Source organism: Sciurus vulgaris (assembly GCF_902686455.1).
Source record: "Sciurus vulgaris genome assembly, chromosome: 3".
Classification (NCBI taxonomy): domain Eukaryota; kingdom Metazoa; phylum Chordata; class Mammalia; order Rodentia; family Sciuridae; genus Sciurus; species Sciurus vulgaris.
In genome coordinates, this window is record NC_136463.1 from 114,076,793 (window position 1) to 114,095,167 (window position 18,375).

The window sequence follows — 18,375 nt, forward strand, 5'->3', positions numbered from 1 at the left end:
ATACAATTTGTCAGACACTTCAAAAAAAACTTTAATGACTTTATCTTTTTCTCAAGTCTGTACCAGTTCAACTTTTACTCTCTCTGGTCTAAATATTATTCTTATTTCCTACTTTAATTGTTATCATCAACTCTAATGGAAATATTTGGTGTGCTATAGAACATAAAAATTATTTAAGCATTCATTAATTTGCTAAGTGATTCATTCTTCAAATGCCATGAAAATAAATATAGGGTAATATTTGACTAATCATTAAACATATTCAACAGCAATGTTTTCTTTATATATTTTCTTCTGTGGAGAAACATAGTTGATGTCTTTCATTATCAGTTATATACTTAACACAGTTCAATACATTTATTAAAAATATTTAGGTTATATTCAGAAAAATATTTAGATTACATTTAGAAATTTTAGTGTCTAAGTACATTTCTTACATTACTCTAACTCAATGGCCATTTTAATGGTATGCATTATGATCTGATAGGCTTGCATGCAGACCCCCCAATGTACAATTTTTTTCCAAATGGCACTGTTTAAAATAGCAGTGATAGAGCAATTTCCTAGCATGCAAGAGGCCCACAGTTTGATCCCCAGCACTATAAAAACAAAAAATAAAAATAAATAAAGAAGGAAGGAAGAAAATAAGTAAATAAATAAGCCAGTAAATAAATAAATACATATTACAGTACTATTTTAGGCCAATCTTAAGATGTGGAATCTGTATATTATCTCTTCTAGATTTAGTATAAAGCTCAAAAGAGCAATATGCTTTCCCACTTTTTACCTAAGCCTTTTCTCGTCAAATTAAGCTGCTATACTCAATTTTATTTCTAATTTCTATAATATTATATTTTATTGCCAAACACTGGGATTTCACAATAGGATTTTCAGATTTTCCAAAGTGAATTCACTACAAATCTTTGATTTACCAGAGAAAGTACTTATTATTAAAGCTATGATAATCTGAAAGCAATGTGTTAAAGCACATTTTTTGTTACTAATGGTTAAATTGTAGGGCAAATAACTTAAGACTGCCTACAAATGAATATAAAATATAGTTCTTGCTGTGTATGGTGGGGCATGCCTGTAATCCCAGTTACTCAGGAGTCTAAGGCAAGTGAATTACAAGTTCAAGGCCTGCCTGGGCAACTTAGCCAAAATCCTGTCTCAAAAACAAAAACAAAAAGGGCTGGGGATATAGCTCAGTGGTAAGAGTGCCCCGGGATGCAATCCTCAGTACTATTAAAGTATACACAGGTACAGTTCAAGAGTATATTCTAGATTTATCATAAATAATTACAAATTAGTATGTTTCTTCCCAGTTTTTTCCTTCCACTTTTCTCAGTTTTTCACATAAACAAATTCTTTAAAAAAATGTGGATTTTTAGGTTATAAGTCTTTTACAACAAAACATCTTTTTATCAGCCTAATAGCAATGAGACTTTCTGAATCTAAATTTTACTAATATCTTAGTTATGAAGTCATTAAAAACTTCATTTCAGAGTTGAAAAATGTTGAAAACAAATTTAATAAATTTAGGTTATTCTAAACAGTCAAAAATGCACAGGGTAAAACTGAAAAATGAGTTTTTTACCCACATGAAAAGATTATTTTTTCTGGAGGGAGGGGACTCCAAAAACATGAATGAAAGCATAATAATAACTACAGAGTTATATGTTTAAAACTCAAGGAAAGTGGTAGAATGACCTATTGTTGTAAAGTTAACAAATTGTAAGACTGCAAAACAGGCCAATTTTAAGAGACCATGTTGCAAAAAGCCCATGGTTTTTGTATTTTATGATTCTTTTGGGACTCTTTGGTTTTTGTTCTAGGCATAATTAAGAGAAAACATTTCTTTGGACAGAATTTGTACTCAAATTTAAAAGGTTTGAATACAATTTAAAAGACAAAAGTTTACCTCAGGATACAAGAAGAATAAAAGTATAAATAAGATGAATAATGCATCATTTATAGAAAACAATAAAAATGATACTGCTTTATATAGATTCATATTGAATATGACTAGAACAATCAGATAACTTTTTAAAAGCTTGTTACTTTTACATTTTAATTTATTTAATAAATATCAGATACTCTGAAAACTAAAGTTAAAGGAAAAATTGTGAATCATGTGACTGAAGAAATTTATATAGGTATAAAATAATTTTTTGAAAAAACAGAGGGGTTGTGGCTCAGTGGTAGAGCACTTGCCTGGCATGTGTGAGGCCTGGGTTTGATCCTCAGTACCACATATAAATAAACAAATAAACAAAATAAAGATCCATTGTAAACTAAAAATATATTAAAAAGTAGAAAAAAAAAGTTTTTTCTAATATGTGGATGCTAATTCCCAATAAGGGGGGACTAGGGAAGAACAGAGGTACTCTGGATTAGACAGGGGGAAGTAAAGGGAGGGGAGGAGGTATGGCAGTAGGAAAGACAGTAGAATGAATTGGACATTATTACCCTATGTGCATATATGATTACATGACCAGTGTGATTCTACAACATGTACAACAAGAAGAATGAGAAGTTATACTCCAATTATATGTGATGTGTCAAAATACATTCTACTGCCATGTATAACTAATTAGAACAAGTTAAAAAAATAAAATAAAATCAATGAGTTATCATTTTATTAAAACACACCAAAGTATTACATAAAAAATTCTGTACTTAAAATCAACTATCATTAGGGCAGTAAATATTATATACATTGTCTTCTAAATTAAAATAAAAAAAATATTTGTGAGATAATTATATTTTAATACAATTCAAAAATAATGCTTTCCAAAACCTTTATCAAATAACATTTACATTCTATTGAAAAATTAATATAAAGTAACTTTATATTTGTTTATAACGGCACTGTAATTTTAAAATAGAAATAAAGTACATTTGTGTAAGTACTGTTTTAGTGCATCTGTTGTGTCTCTAACAGAAAAGTGGATTTGCCTTCAAAACTTTTTTCATGTGCAATTCTACCTTTTATTTTTCATTAAGTAACGACTGCTATGAAGGTAGGATTATGAAATATTCTTATGACCTGAGTCACTGGGGGACAATGCATTATTCTTGCTTTTCAAATTGTTTATTAGATGATTTCTGAAACCGGAACTACTCTTCTATTTTATGGTTTTGTCTTTGAAAGTGCTGACACAGTCATTCTGTGATAGATGTATGTTTAACAACCTTCTGTATTTTATTTATTCTTGGGGAGACATACAAAAGATTCTGTTGTGATTACTATAGCTGATTATTCAGTTAATAAGAATAAAGTGATTATACATATGAATGGATAAGTGGTATAGTCTGTAGTTTTAATAATTGAAATAGGATATTTTGAGTAAAATGCTACTTTTTCAAGATGCTTAAGCCAATCTTGTTTCTACTGATTAGTAATAATGAAAGCAGATGTTTTTCATGTTACTTGAATTATACTAGGAAATAATAGGCCTTTTTTATTCTTAAGGCTAAAGACTATTAGTTCTTACATTTTATTATGAAAGTATTTATGAATTATGACCCTTTGAAATTAATATAAGTAAAAAGATGTTGTATATTTTACTAATTATAGTTATATAAAGGAAAGGTTATAGAAATTAGATTTCTAAACTGAAGAATCAATAGTAATTTGGGATTTTTAGTGAAAAATATAAAGATAATACTAAAATAAAAATTAAGATTGGTACAATGTACAAAAAGTCACAAGTGATATTTTGTATAACCTCCCTACTTTGATGGGTGTGAAGATTTTCTTGGAATAATATCATATATTATAGGGTATTTTTAATGAACAAAGTAAAAGCAAATGTTTAAAAAAAAAAAAACTCATAATTGATTCCTCAGAAAACTTGGAATGAAACCACCATTTAACCTAGCTATCCCACTCCTCAGTTTGTACTCAAAGGACTTAAAATCAGCATATTACAGTGATGCAGTCATGTCAATGTTTATAGCAGCTCAATTCACAATAGCTAAACAATGGAACCAAACTAGGTGTCCTTCAACAGATGAATAGATAAAGAAAATGTGATATATATATATATATATACATATATATATGTATATAATGGAATATTACTCAGCTTTAAAGAAGGAAATTATAGCATTTGCTGGTAAATGGATGGAGTTAGAGAATATCATGCTAAGCGAAATAAGCCAATCCTAAAACACCAAAGGTCTGAAATGCAGATGCTAATTCATAATGGCGGAGGTGGAGGCGGGTAGTGGGAAAAATAGTTACTTGAGGTAGAGGGGAGTGAAGGGAGGGGAAGGGATATGGGGGTAGGAAGGATAGTAGAATGAAACAGACATTATTACCTCATGTACATATATGATTGCATGACCAATGTGATTCTGTAATATGTTCAATCAAAAAACTGAGAAATTACACTCCATTTATGTATGATTTAACAAAATGCATTCTACTGTCACATATAACTAAGAACAAATAAACTTTTTAAAACTTGTAATTTTTAAGCACTACTTATAACATTTGCATTTTGTTTAGTCTATTTTTCTTTTTTCACAATCTAATAATTAAAGGTATACAGGAATTTTAAAGTTTAGAGTCAACAGTTACACATAAATCATTTAGAATTCTGAACTGGTCTTGCCTAAGTTTCATAAGGTCTTCAGTTTATAATAAAGTTTCATTAATAGAAAAAAATTACAAGTCTGGAATTAATGTTAGGTAGTAACAGGTGGCAGACTATGAAGCCAAAATATGCCCATTATTGACACTCTACTGTACATGTTATATAATAATGAGGGAATGGGCAAGTGCATATAAGACTATTAATACTGAGTTAGAAGTTTATATGAAAGACTGGATAAATTTGGGTTGTCCATGAAAAATATGTCTCATGATCTAGTAGTCCCACTATTGAATATATATCCAAAGGAAGTGAATGTTATGGTTTGGATGTGAGATGTTCCCTAAAAGCTCATATGTGGGATAATGCAAGAAGGATCAGAGGAGAAATGATCAGGTTGTGAGAGAGTCTTTAACCCAATCAATGAATTAATCCCCTAAAAGGGATTAACTGAGTGGTAACTGAAGTGGTAGGGTGTAGCTGGAGGAGGTGGGAAGTGGGGGTGTGGCTTTGGGGTATATATTTGTATCTGGAAAGTGGAGACCTCTCTCTCTGCTTTCTGATCATTAATGTGAGCTGATTCCCTCCACCACATTTTTCTGCCATGATGTTCAGCCTCACCTTGAGCCCCAAGGAATGGAGTCTGCTGTCTATGGATTGAGACCTCTGAAACCACAAGCCCACAAATAAACTTTTCCTCCTCAACAGTTATTCTGGCCAGGTCCTTTAGTCACAGCAGAGAAAAAGCTGACTAAAACAGTGAAATCAGTATGTTGAACAGATATCTGCACTCCTGTTTATTATGGCACTATTCACAACAGCCAAGAAATGGAAACAACTGAAGTGTACATAACTGATGAACGGTTAAAGAAAACGTGGCACATATATACCAAAGAATACTATTTAGCTATAATAATGAAATCCTCATTATATTATGTAGACTAAGCCAGGTACAGAAAGATCATATGCCTTCAAGACCATATAACTTCAAGAATCTAAAAAAGTTTATATCCATTAAAAATCAGAAAAATGAATAAAAAGTTATAAAATTGTTTTATAAATTTGATCTCATAGAAGTTAAGAGTAGAATGGTATTTACCAGAGGCCAGAGAGAGTACTGGGGAGGGAAGGCTGGGGAAACGCTGATAAATGGGTACTAAGTTACAGTTAGGAGTAAGAAGTTGAGGTATGCTATTGAACAATAGGGTAACTATATAGATAATGAAAATGTACTGTAGATTTCAAAAAGTTAGAAGAAAGAAATTTTGAATGTTCCCATAAGGAAATGACAAGTATCTGAGGAAACTGATATGTTTAACATAATTTAAACATGAAATGAATGCATGTATTAAAATATCACCTGAGACCCTGTAAGTATATATAATTTTATGTTTTTGTATATTAGTTAAAAAATAAATTTAAGTAAATAATAATTATTTGAAGAAGTCTTACTATTGCTTAACTGTTTATATTATAAAGATTTTCTCTCTGATATGATTACTTCATCTTGAATATTCTTTTTGGTTTTCAGGTCTGCCTGAAGAGGACTTTGTCACTCCCTCGGTGGGATGCCCACTTGTTTCCACAACATGTACACACACACACACACACACACACACACAACTTTATATAAAGAGAATTATATGGACAGAAAACATAAAAATATAATCACTCTTTAATTGTTTTATCCTTAATTTATTTTCTTAGTTCTATAACTTTTAGTTCATTCATTCATTCAACTATAATCTTCTGAGCACCTACTAAACACTTGGTTCTAATTAAGGTATTGGCAAATACAATGGTAAATAAGACAAGAGTCCTATCCTCAAAGAGTTTACATCCTGGAAGGAGAAAGACCATAAACAAGTAAGAAAGAAAAAAAAAAAAAAGGAGTTCTGTAGGTTGAATTAAAATACGGAAAAATTAGGTGATCTGAAAAGGCTTGTTGGACAGTTTACATTTGATCTGTGTCTGAACACAGAGAAATCATTGAATATTTGGCAGAAAAACCGCAAGGGTAAAAAGCCTTTAGTTTGGAATTAAAATAAGACAAAAATTATGGTATAAGGGGCAAAATGTAAGAGGTAAAGTAAGAAAGCAGGTAGAATTCAGAGCATTTGCGTTGTTATGCCATGATGAAGAGTTAACTAGATAGGAAACTTCCTAAAAATCATTGGCTGCTCTATGGAGAATACATATGGAGTTTGAGAAAGGCAAAATAAAAGCAAGGAAACTAGGTTCTTTTATAAAAAATTTAAGCTAATATTTATGTACATATGCACATATATTCCTTATTTTAGTTTAATATTTTATCATGCTTGTCATTTCCTTTTAAAATTACTTATATTTGATGTGGGCAGTCCTATTAAGTACCTATATTGCTCTAATATAGGTGTGTTAATTTTCCTTTTGTGTATGTATTTTTCTCACTTGGGCTATAACAGATTCTTAAAATATTTTTTTCTCTTTCCACATTTTTTATTGGTGCATTGTAGTTGTACACAATGATGGGATTTGTTGTTACATATTTGTACATGTATACAATATAACAATATAATTAGGCCAATATCACTTCCCAGAAGTTCCCTGTTCCCTCCTTCTCTTGTACACCTTGGTACTTTTCCTCTACTGATATTTATTTATTTACTTATTGTGGTACTGGGGATAGAACTCAGGCTTCACTCATGCTAGCAAGCACTCTACCACTGAGCTATATCCCCAGCTCTCATTTTCATGAGATGCCCCCACCACTGTCACCTTTCTTTTCCTTTTTCCACTCTAGCTTCCAAATATGAGAGAAAACATATAACCCTTGACCTTCTGAGTTTGGCTTATTTCACTTAACATAATGGTCTCAAGTTCCATCCATTTTCCTGCAGATGACATAATTTCATTTTTCTTTATGGCTGAATAAAACTCCATTGTGTATATATGCCAAATTCTCTTTATCCATCCATCCATTGATGGACACCTAGTCTAGTTCCATAGTTTGGCTATTGTGAATTGTGTTGTTATAAATATGGGTATGTATATATCACTATAGTATGATGACTTTAATAGAATATCTCATTTTAATTAGTTTTACTTACGATGTGTGTGGCTGCCACTCTCCACTCAACCCAGATTTTACCCACCTCTCTGCCACAGCTTTTCCTACTTTATCCCCAGGTCACAGAGTGTAAATATGAAGAACCAATGGAAAAGGTCATGTCCTTTCAGTCTTTTGACTGTCTCTTTCACCTGGGTATTTCCCACCTCAGATAATCTTACTCTTTCTATTTTCTTCTACCAAACCATAGTTGCCTGGAGATAATGCTCTAGGTTATTTTTATTATAATGTCTTTCTTCCTTAGCTTTCCTCTCTGCCAGGAAAACAATGACAAGCAATAGGTCTTCTTACTCCTAATGGTAAAAAGAATGTGAAGGCAGGGAAGAGGAAAAGGAGGATGACTTCTTATTCCTTCTGGTAAAAAGAAAATAGTAACTAAGAAGGGAGGAGGGAGGAGAGGAAGGGAGGAGGAGTTAGGAGGAGAATAGAGGCAGAATTTATCTCTTGAAGTATTTTTCAGGTCTTTTTCTTGAGTTATTAATTGTTCCTTCAGTTCCATCTCTCCAGACTGAAGGAAATTAGGTTGAGCATTCAGGATTTTAATTAATTTCATTCCCCATTCTTCCTACTACTGCACTGCTTCCAGAAGGGAATAAAAGGAGCAGCAATGACTTTCTCTTTTCCTGGATGTCATTTTCAGATTATGGTTACAATTCAATGGATAGATGCACAGATTCCATTATTATGTTAGGTGTAAGAGGGACTGGATAATCAACAAGTTAGGGAAAAGACATCAGGAAAAATGTTAGGGCATAAAGATTAGGAAAGTGACAAAGTGATTGCTGGAGGAAATTTAGAGGTAATCTGTTAGTGATTCCCAACCCTGGCTATGCTAGGTCCACTGTACAAAGCAAATACAAATGTAGTAACTAACTGTAAGTATTCTATGGGCCAGGCAGTGTTCTAAGAACTTCACACATACACTAACACAGCTGCATACCCATTTGAACACCACAACAACCCTATGAGTTAGGAATTACTACTGTCGCTGTTTTGAAGATTAAATGAATCACGAAAAGTTTAAATAACTTGCCTGAGATCATATAGCTGGAAAGTGCTGAAATCAGAATCCAAATTCAGGTAATCTGACTATCCTGTTCAGTTGCTAAAATAATACACGTAATATTGTGTCTACACACCAGAAATCTATCTTAAAAATTTACGCCAGAGCTGAGACCAAAATAATAAAATATAGAGCTCTCAATTTTGAGATAAAACAGTATAAATTTCATTAATTTGTATGTATGTATGTATATGTGTATGTATAGCAGTGCTGAGGATTGAATTGAGGGCCTCATACACACTAGGCACTAAGTGACATCCTCAGTCTAATTATCACTTATTAAATGTTTATCTCACTTGATGATCCCACAACCCTAAGAGGTAGGTATCATTATTTCAATTTTAAATAAAAAGTCAGAAGAGGAAAAGTAAATTGGTGGCAGAGTTAGCATGGGAATTTGAGTTTCTCAACCTCCAAAACCCTGGTTATAATAAATATATCTCTCTCTATTCAACAGTTCTAATGCAGAATGATTTCCTCTGTAACATATATTTTAACCTTTAACTGATTTCTATTGAATTCCAGTACATTTGTTTTGACATACTGAAATTATTCTCTTTTTCTGAATGATCTGTTAGACTGTTTTAAAGAAAGTCCTTATGCCTAATTTTTTACTTAGAAGGCTAAAGAATAATTCTGATGGCAGAAGTCCATGGTTGGAATTATCTGAGTTTAAATTAGGACACACAAGACTTGTCTAGGCATGCTGTAATATCAATTTTGTAACATTCTGTTTACATTAATAAGTAGCTACTTTCTCCAAACAAACACCATTCAATGTATTTTAAAAAGATAATTTAAATCTCAGCCAGAAAAATTAACACATACTTTGGAACCCTTTCTATATTCTTTTTTATTTTAACATTGAATTATAGTTCTTGTATTTAACCTTTGGTTTGCTTATGAAAGCCAGTATATCAAGACACTGAAAAACTCATACACTGAAAAAAAACTCATACACTGAAAAAAATTATGTTTGGAAGAGCCAATGCTTTGGGAAAAATATTAATTAATAAGGTAATTTTTTTTAGACATATACACTTACTTCTGCTTTTTTACGAGCTTCCATAGCTTTCATAAGCATCATATGTTGTCGTCTTCGCTCTCGTTCCTATTAGGCCAGATAAAATGAGAAAACTAACTCAACCATAGAGTCAACAGTTTGATTTTCAAATGGAAAACAACAACAAAACAACAACAACAAAAACAAAAACAAAACAAAAAAAAAACTCAGTATAGCATGTTTAGCATTTATAGACAAGTCACAGTAAATACTAAATATAAGACAAGAATGGCCAGTCTGTGCATGTTTTAGTTCAGGTTTAGAAAGCAAATACAAGAACAATCAAAAGCAAAAAGGTAAAGCAATGAACATGGAGACAGTGTAAACAGAAGCATACAAGATTTACTTATGGTCAGTTGTGATGCTCCTTCAAAAGCTGGCAGAACAAAAAGCATAATGGTTGGCTGGAACAGGTCAGTTACCTTACATCTGCTATTAGAAAAACCACAAATACTTACTATAGCCAATTGAACTAAAGGTTGTATTGTTCTTAAATTTTTAGATCAGGCAGAAATTGATCTATAATCACTTTCATGTAATGGTTTTAGAATTGGTTAGTTTTATTTCAGTTATAAAATCACTTTAATGATTCAATAATCACCAACAAATAAGAAAGGGTTTTTATTTTTAAAGCTTTTGTAACAATTTATAAAGCTAAACTAGTCTTAGTTCATATACAAACACAAATAAAATAGGATAGTCTATTTACTGATGTCTGCCACTTGATGCACTGTTTAAAACAACAAAGGCTGCATCATGGGCTAATAAGTGTAATCTAAAATGTACAGTATGAACATAAGGTAAGTACTAGCTTAATTTGATAATTTCATTTTATTTTAAATTAAAAAAATCACATGTGAATAATAGCTAATTGATTTTTTTTTTCTTTGCAATACTGAGGATTGAACCCAGGGGTGCTCTACCAACATCCCCTGCCATTTAAAAAAATTTTTATTTTGAGACAGGGTCTCTCTAAGTTCCTGAGGCTAGACTCAAACTTGGCAATTCTGTCTCAAACTCCTAAGTCACTGGAATTACAGGTGTGTGTCGACTGCACCTGGCTCTAATTGATTTTTTCATTTAAATATATTTGTAAATATATTAGTATAAATATTTAACTATTCTCTCATCAAACAAACTCAAAATTTCCATTATATTCAATGGTACTTTTGATCTAGAATGATGGGAGAATACAGGTCACAACTGTGTCTAACTGTATAGTGACCCGACGTTCCTTGTGACATCAGTAATGTATATTTTTAGAAAGCAGTCTTATTTAAGACTTATGCAATTCAATGAAGGATCCTGGAGATGTATCATACTTCTTTATAGACAGACAAGCAGATGTATGCAATGCACTGTGCTGTAAAGCCATGCAGCAGTATGTAATATGACAGCAGCCAGTGCTACACTTTATGCATTGCTATGACAACCATATCACAACCAAATCACAATGCGGTGTTAGATGTACAAAAATAAACATACCCATACCATATCTAGTCTATGCCTCTCCAACTCCTGGTAGAAAGAGTTGGCACAACATTATGAAACAGAAATCACAGAGTCATAAAACCAATTTTAACCCCCCAAAAGACACCAATACCAAAGCAAGGCAATAACTATGTGATGAAAGAAAAACTTAAGCAGGAATTATATCAGAAATTTTAAGAAAATATTTTGAAGATTTTCCCCCAAATAGATTTAAGCAAAATTATAAAACATACATTTCAATAGTTGCATAATCACATGGATACGGACCTGATGCTTCAGAAGAACAGCTTGTTGTCTTCTCATTTCTTTTTCCTTAAAAATAAGAAACTTTTAATATATGAATTCTGGGAAAGATGTAGAACATGCTAAAAGTATGAAAGTTCCTTTTTCTAAGATTCTGTAGTCTTCCATTAGGTTGAACCATACAGAATTGCCAAGATTCAATCATGTTTTTACTTATAAAATGGCAATTCAATTTTACATAGCTCTAATACTTACTATAAAAATTGTATGATGCTGAAGCAAGGATCTTTCATTAGTAGACATTTTGACTTAAAATTCAATGAATGACCTAACAACACACTTCAATGGTGTATCCACTGAACTGACTAGATTATCAGAGCATATCAGATACAATTCACATATTTTTAAAAAATCATTTTAATACATTATGTTGTAATTCTCAAATTTAGCTGATTAGAACTCTTTCCACTCCAAATATAATCTCCCAAATATAATTAACCACATATATTTCTTTTCAATGAATAAAAGTGACATAGACTTTGGTGATCAGATTGAGATTTCCATACCCACCTATGGTTCACAGCACCATCCCAAGGGGACAGGGCTTTAAGGCAAACGATTCTAGGAATGTCATCAGATTCAGTATTTTTATAAAGGTAAAATCTGAATGAAATTAATATTAAGTGTAGGCATAAAACAAGAAGACATCTAAAGAATAAAGTAAGAGTGTTGAAAAGATAACAAATAGGTGCAGGGGGTATAGCAGGGGCTGGTACTTATCATGTGTAAAGCAATAGGTTCCATCCCAGCACAAACCCTGTCCTGCCACCCCACAAAAAGGTTTCCAATACTACCAGGTTCACACAGCTGCCCACTTTCAAAATTCAGCTATCCAAAATAGATAGGATGGGTGAGAGGATAGGGAACATATCTCTTATACTTTGATAAGTAAATAGTACTTATTAGTAAATAGCAATTGATACAGTTTTGTTTCTACGTGCTTATCATTTTTAATAAAACAGGTGCTGGACAGAAAGTTATATGGGGAGAATCAGATTTGGGACACAGTTTGAAACATAAACATAAATGACACACAAAATCATTTTGGTGAATCATTCTCATCAAGCAAAACTGTATACAGGTGTTATGCAATAATTTGCATTTCTGCTTTGATGTCTCCTAATTAAAGGGCTCAAAGAAATACATAAAACCTGTATAATGAAATAAAAATACACATAGTATACATATAATATACATACAAATAAAAGCACACATTTACACATTGTATCTGTTAAAATGTATTTTTTAGATAGCCATTTTGAGGAAAACCTTTTTAAAAATATATATAATTGATGCTGATATAACACATAGTTTTTATTTTTTGAAAAATAAAAACTCTGATTCTCATCTAAACTAACCTTTATTCGTTTCTCGGCCTCCAATAATTTGGCATTTGCCGCTTCTTCCTTCTTTTTCTTTTTAGCCTGTGCATGCAAAACAGGTCTCAAAGTCATGCAACAGCACCACTACAACTTGCAAATAATCTCAGACTTGAAATGAAGCTACATGCCTCACAAGGTACAAAACAATATGTAACATATATGCAGACAATTACAGATTTTCCCCCAGTTAATTTTATCACTAATTTGTAGATTAGCATTAGGATATGCCAAAAATTCTTAAATTCATAAGAATATGACAACTTTTCTTAATGTCTATCAATTTTGTTAAAAAATCTACCACTGTTTGTTATTTTATCTTAAAACTTAATCACATAAAAAATTATTTTGTCATTTATTGCTTTTTTCTGATTTTAAAGTATCTCTAAAAAATTTAGGAAACAGGATAGATTTTAACTGATAAAAACTGTTTCAAGAATAAATCAGTAACAATGTAAAAATGCACATGTCTACTTTATTTGAAATTTATTTTAAAACATAATTAAGATATAACCACTAACAAATTATTAAATCTGATTTCCCTATCTCTGTATATTTTGTTAAATTTCAAGTGTCCCCTCACCCTTCTTTTAATAGAATGGAAATCTATAACTCTTTCATGAAGCATGTTTTGACCATTAAGATCATACTATCAAATATAAACTTTTAAAGTCATTAACTAGTTTCAAAACTATTTGACAGTTATTGTCAATATACTTTAAGATAGAGATATTTTTGATTTGGGAGTTTTAAAATTAATTTGAAATGGTTTAGAGAACATGTATATTAGAAGGGGAAAAAAACCATAACAGAAAACCTCAGCTATCTGGATCCACAGTGAATAAAATGGTCTATAAAGCAGTAGTTTCCTGAAGAGCTGAGAAGTAATAATTTTAAACATTAAAAGTTTATTTGCACTATGTTAGATGGAAATAATCTTGAGACATATGCCTGTTTAGACACAGTACACTAAACATAATTTGGCTTTTTCTTGATGACTAAGGGCAATTATTTTGAACGTCAGTTATTATACTGCACAATTTGATAGAGTAATGCCTTTGGGCTGTTAAGGTGTTAAAATTGCTTGCTATTCAATTAAAAGATTACAAACTCTTGCTAGGCTTTTGAGTTCCTGTATATGCCAGATGGAGTTTTTCTGTATTTTTTCTTGCTGTCTTTTGCCTACCATGTTTGTTGTTGCCAATATGTCTTCTATCTTACTCTAGTAAGGTTGCAGGGGAAAAGTAATGCTAGAACCAGCAAACCATGGCAGTAAAATTGTTTCTATATTTAAAATTTAATTTTACTTTTAGAATGCTTACTTTTATAAATGTTTATTTCTATATTCAAAGTAAATATCTGACTATAAGCCCTAATGACTTTTCTAAAAGTAAAGAACAAAGGTTTTAGCAAATGAACTTTTATGACAACTATATTAGGTGGTCAAAGGTCTTTCTTTTGTCTCATTTCCTGGCTTCTTACTACTAGGATTAGATGAGCTTGCTAATAAAGTTCAGAGAAGGTCTTACTTTATGCATTATATTTTAAGACATTTTCTGATGAACATGTTAATTTGCATAGGTAAGAGATATATAGGCAAAAATTTTTTGCAGACTTATAAAATTCATGATTATATTACTTCAATCATAATAAATTTAAGAACTCTACCTCTAGAATTTGCTGGGCTCGAAGTTCTTTTTCCATTCTGATCTGCTGTATTCTCTTAATTTTTTCCTATAGGAAAAATTATGAAAATTTAAGATAATAAAATAAATATTGAGGTAAAACATGTTTAATTGGAATCAAATAGGTTAAGAAAAAAGCACAAAATTATCAGATGCTGTTCAGGCTGGATATAAAAATTTTAATGATTAGAACATTACATATATTTTTATGTTTTAAATTCATATGATTTTATAAAATTTCTCATAATCTACAAAATAAAAATACTAAATAAATACACAGAAACCAGATAAATAAAGCTGATTAAACTTAAGTAGCCTGGAACTCTTTATATATATTTGTAACTGTAAATAATATTAATTTGAAATAAATACAGGATAGAAGAGTAGAAAAAAAATTAGTGTCCCCAGAATTAGAATACATAAGGCTAGTTCTGGGTTAAAGTCATTAATTGCATGATCTTGAGCAAATAACTATTCAAATATCAAGCAGGATGAGGTGTTTGCCCTTTCTTACTGTCACAATTAAATAAAAAATAATTTCCATTCTAAAACATATATTTCACATGTTAAACAACATGATAATATGATATTCCTTTTAGCTATCTCAATAAGCCCATCTAAAAATAATCTGTAACACTTTAAAAAGTGGATTAATTCCAATTTAAAAGTCCAAGGGGGGCTGGGGCGGTAGCTCTGGTAGAACGCTTGCCTAGCATGTGTGAGGCAGTGGGTTCGATCCTCAACACCGCATAAAGATAAACAAAATAAAGGTATTGTGTCCATCCACAACTAAAAAAAAAAATTGTTTAAAAAGTCCAAGGAATTGGTTATATAACACAACTGGTATATACACTGTCTAAATGTAATAAACTGACTGCTGGTTATGTTTTATTTAGTGATCATCTTAATTTTGATAATAACTTACATTGTGATTTTTAAAATTACCTTATATGCTATAAGCATACTGTTAGCAATTTCACGCTCATAACTTCCACTTGAAAGTCCCAAAATGACATTGATGAGAATACATGCATAATATTCAGAAAAAAACCCCTGAAATTTTCTACTTCAAATTGTATTTATCCCAGAATTTCCAGAGCAAACACATTTTATACTGCTGTATATTACAATACCTTCTTCAGTTTCCAGAGACTAGTTGTACCTTTTGAAGATATACTTTATATTTTATTTCTTTTTTGTACACTGATGTTATTGATGTCCTGTAGAGGTCTATACTGCCTGATTTCAGAAGACCAATCCCCTACGATTTTGCGGCTGCTTGTCCTCTTTTGGTATTAAGTATTATAGCTTTACCAGAATAAACACCCAAGGGTATCTTTCGTGTCATTTCCAAGTGTCAGAGAAGACTGTTTGATCCATATTTGATGTTATTTATTTGGATTAGAGCTTGAGACCTAAGTAAATCATACTCTTGACCCAATTTTTCTGCTCTTGTCAATTATAAGATTTTAAAGTGATATGCCCTCAAATAAATAAAAGGTATCCACTGTACTCTTATGCACAGAGAATCTTGGGCTTATGTAATCTTGGGTTTAAGTACATTTAGATAAATGTATTATCTTAAATATTCAAGTTATTTATATGTACTATTATTTGGTAGTGCTGTAGGCAGGGATGAGAAACACAGGTAGATAAAAATCCAAAGGATGAGAAATACAGGTAGATAAATATTATTTATAAATTATCATCATAATAAAGATTCACCTTATAGTATTGAGCACCTGTAAACACTGAGTTGGTCACTTTACATAAAATATCTTGTTGATCATTAAAAGAAAAAACAAAACAAAACAAAAAAAACAACAACCAGAAGTTAAAATTATCTTCTTAGTGTAAAAGAGAAAAACTGAGATTTCCAGATTAAATATTTTGCCTAATATCTAATAATTAGTAAATACAAAGCCCTGTTCAGTTTCCAAGGCCTATGTTCCTCCTGTTTCATCATAATGCTTCTGCAATCTTCCAGAAAAGTGCCTTAAGGAATCTATGGTGTAGCCACGGTAGAGAGCTTGCCTAGTATGCAGAAGGCCTGGGTTTAACCCCCAGCATTGCATAAAAGGAGGAGGTGGGGAGGAGAAGAATGAGACTCTAGTGAGATTTTTGAACTAGATGTAAGAAAAAAATCCAAAGGATGAGAAAGACATGCTACTATTTTTTTTCTAGATCTGATAGCTCACTTTAAAATATTCATTATATCCAAGAGTGGTGACACATGGCTATAATTCCAACTACTTGGGAGGCTGAGGCAGGAGGGTTGCAAGTCTGAGGAGAGCCTAAGCAACACAGTGAGACACCCCCACCTCACTTCAAAATGAGCATACACACACACACAAAGATCATTAAGTAAAAGACTGTGTGAGTTAGATTATTCTATACTTTGATTCATTTTGTAGGCAATGAGGAATATTCAGATGGTACACTGAAATTAGCCTCAGATTAATGTCTTATCTAAATCCAGTTTATTTGCATCAATGTTGCTAGAGGCTTTGGAGCCTAGTAGTTTTTCAATGAGCAGCAAAGACCATGGGATTAGGCTGTAGCCATTTTAAGACTCTAGGATCACAAAACTGAATATAATGTACTATTAGGATCTCATGGGTCTTTGAATAAGTTGGATAACCTATAAAAATTTTTTTTAACAGAAACTGCAGTATTTCATTTAAAATGAGATATAAATTAATTTATATATGTATATATGCTATTCAGCAAATATTTACAGTATTTGAACAATGCATTCCTTAGCCTATTTATTTTAAGTCAATTTACAATATTTGGCAATCACAAAAAACAAAGAAGGAATGCAAGTTTACAATTGACTAAATTATGGCAAAACAGTATGTGATACAGTTTGATGTTTTATATGTATTTTTAAAAGACTGAACACTTGTTTGGTGCCAGGCACTGTGGTAAGCACTTTATATTCATTATCTCATTTAATCTTCAGATATTACAATGATCTTCCCTTACAATGGATGAAATAGAGAATTAGAAGTTAAGTAGTTCATCCAAGGTCATAAAATTATTAAGTAGCCAAGCCCATATTTCAATCTAGTCTGCCTAAATCTAAACTCCAAAATTCTAAAACCCAACTCGGTATCAATTATCTCTAGTAATATAAGTCAATTCTACAGGGAACCTTAGAAATAATTAAATGAAATCCAACCCAAGTAATTTATTTAGCAGCGATTTACAGAGTAACACAATTGATTTCATTCCATACTTGGAAACAACTACTTAATGTTAAAAAATTCTTAAAAAATAGTACTTTCCCACCATTCCCTCTCTGCTTTAATATTACATGACTATGTGGAGATGGAAGATTAGCTTATGCATTCAATCTTAAATGAAGCTGAATACCTTCTCATTTAATATTGTATCTATAAGGATTTAAAAATTATTTAATTTGCTCAAACACAGTTTGAAGACCACATAGGAGAAGGACACTGCAGATACAAGAATTCTGGATATGCTAAAATAAGGCTCTCATCATTTTCATGTAGTAGCAATTTTTAAGTAATTCTGAAAGCATTCATAAGCAATGAGGGTAAACCTTATCTTAAATAATTTGAATTTAATTTTTTCCTAATATTTTACATGTTTTAGAACAACCAGGTTTCCTTATTAAAATGTGAATGTTCAAGCAATATCTTTCACTTACTG

The 18,375-nt window shown here is 31.3% G+C and overlaps 1 protein-coding gene across 16 annotated transcripts in view; it reads right to left on the bottom strand.

The window, feature by feature from the left end:
- The window catches only part of BAZ2B (bromodomain adjacent to zinc finger domain 2B), a 177,669-nt gene that overhangs the window by 66,616 nt on the left and 92,678 nt on the right, over window positions 1–18,375 (bottom strand). For 7 of the 16 annotated variants that reach the window (XM_079131733.1, XM_079131731.1, XM_079131739.1 and 4 more), the window contains 5 exons: window positions 14,678–14,743; window positions 12,989–13,054; window positions 11,595–11,639; window positions 11,322–11,354; window positions 9,819–9,884 (listed from right to left, as the gene is read on the bottom strand). In XM_079131733.1, coding sequence (XP_078987859.1) covers window positions 9,819–9,884; window positions 11,322–11,354; window positions 11,595–11,639; window positions 12,989–13,054; window positions 14,678–14,743 — 276 coding nt within the window. The remainder of the gene's footprint in view (window positions 1–9,818; window positions 9,885–11,321; window positions 11,355–11,594; window positions 11,640–12,988; window positions 13,055–14,677; window positions 14,744–18,375) is intronic. The other 9 variants (XM_079131732.1, XM_079131740.1, XM_079131734.1 and 6 more) reach the window with 2 other exon arrangements.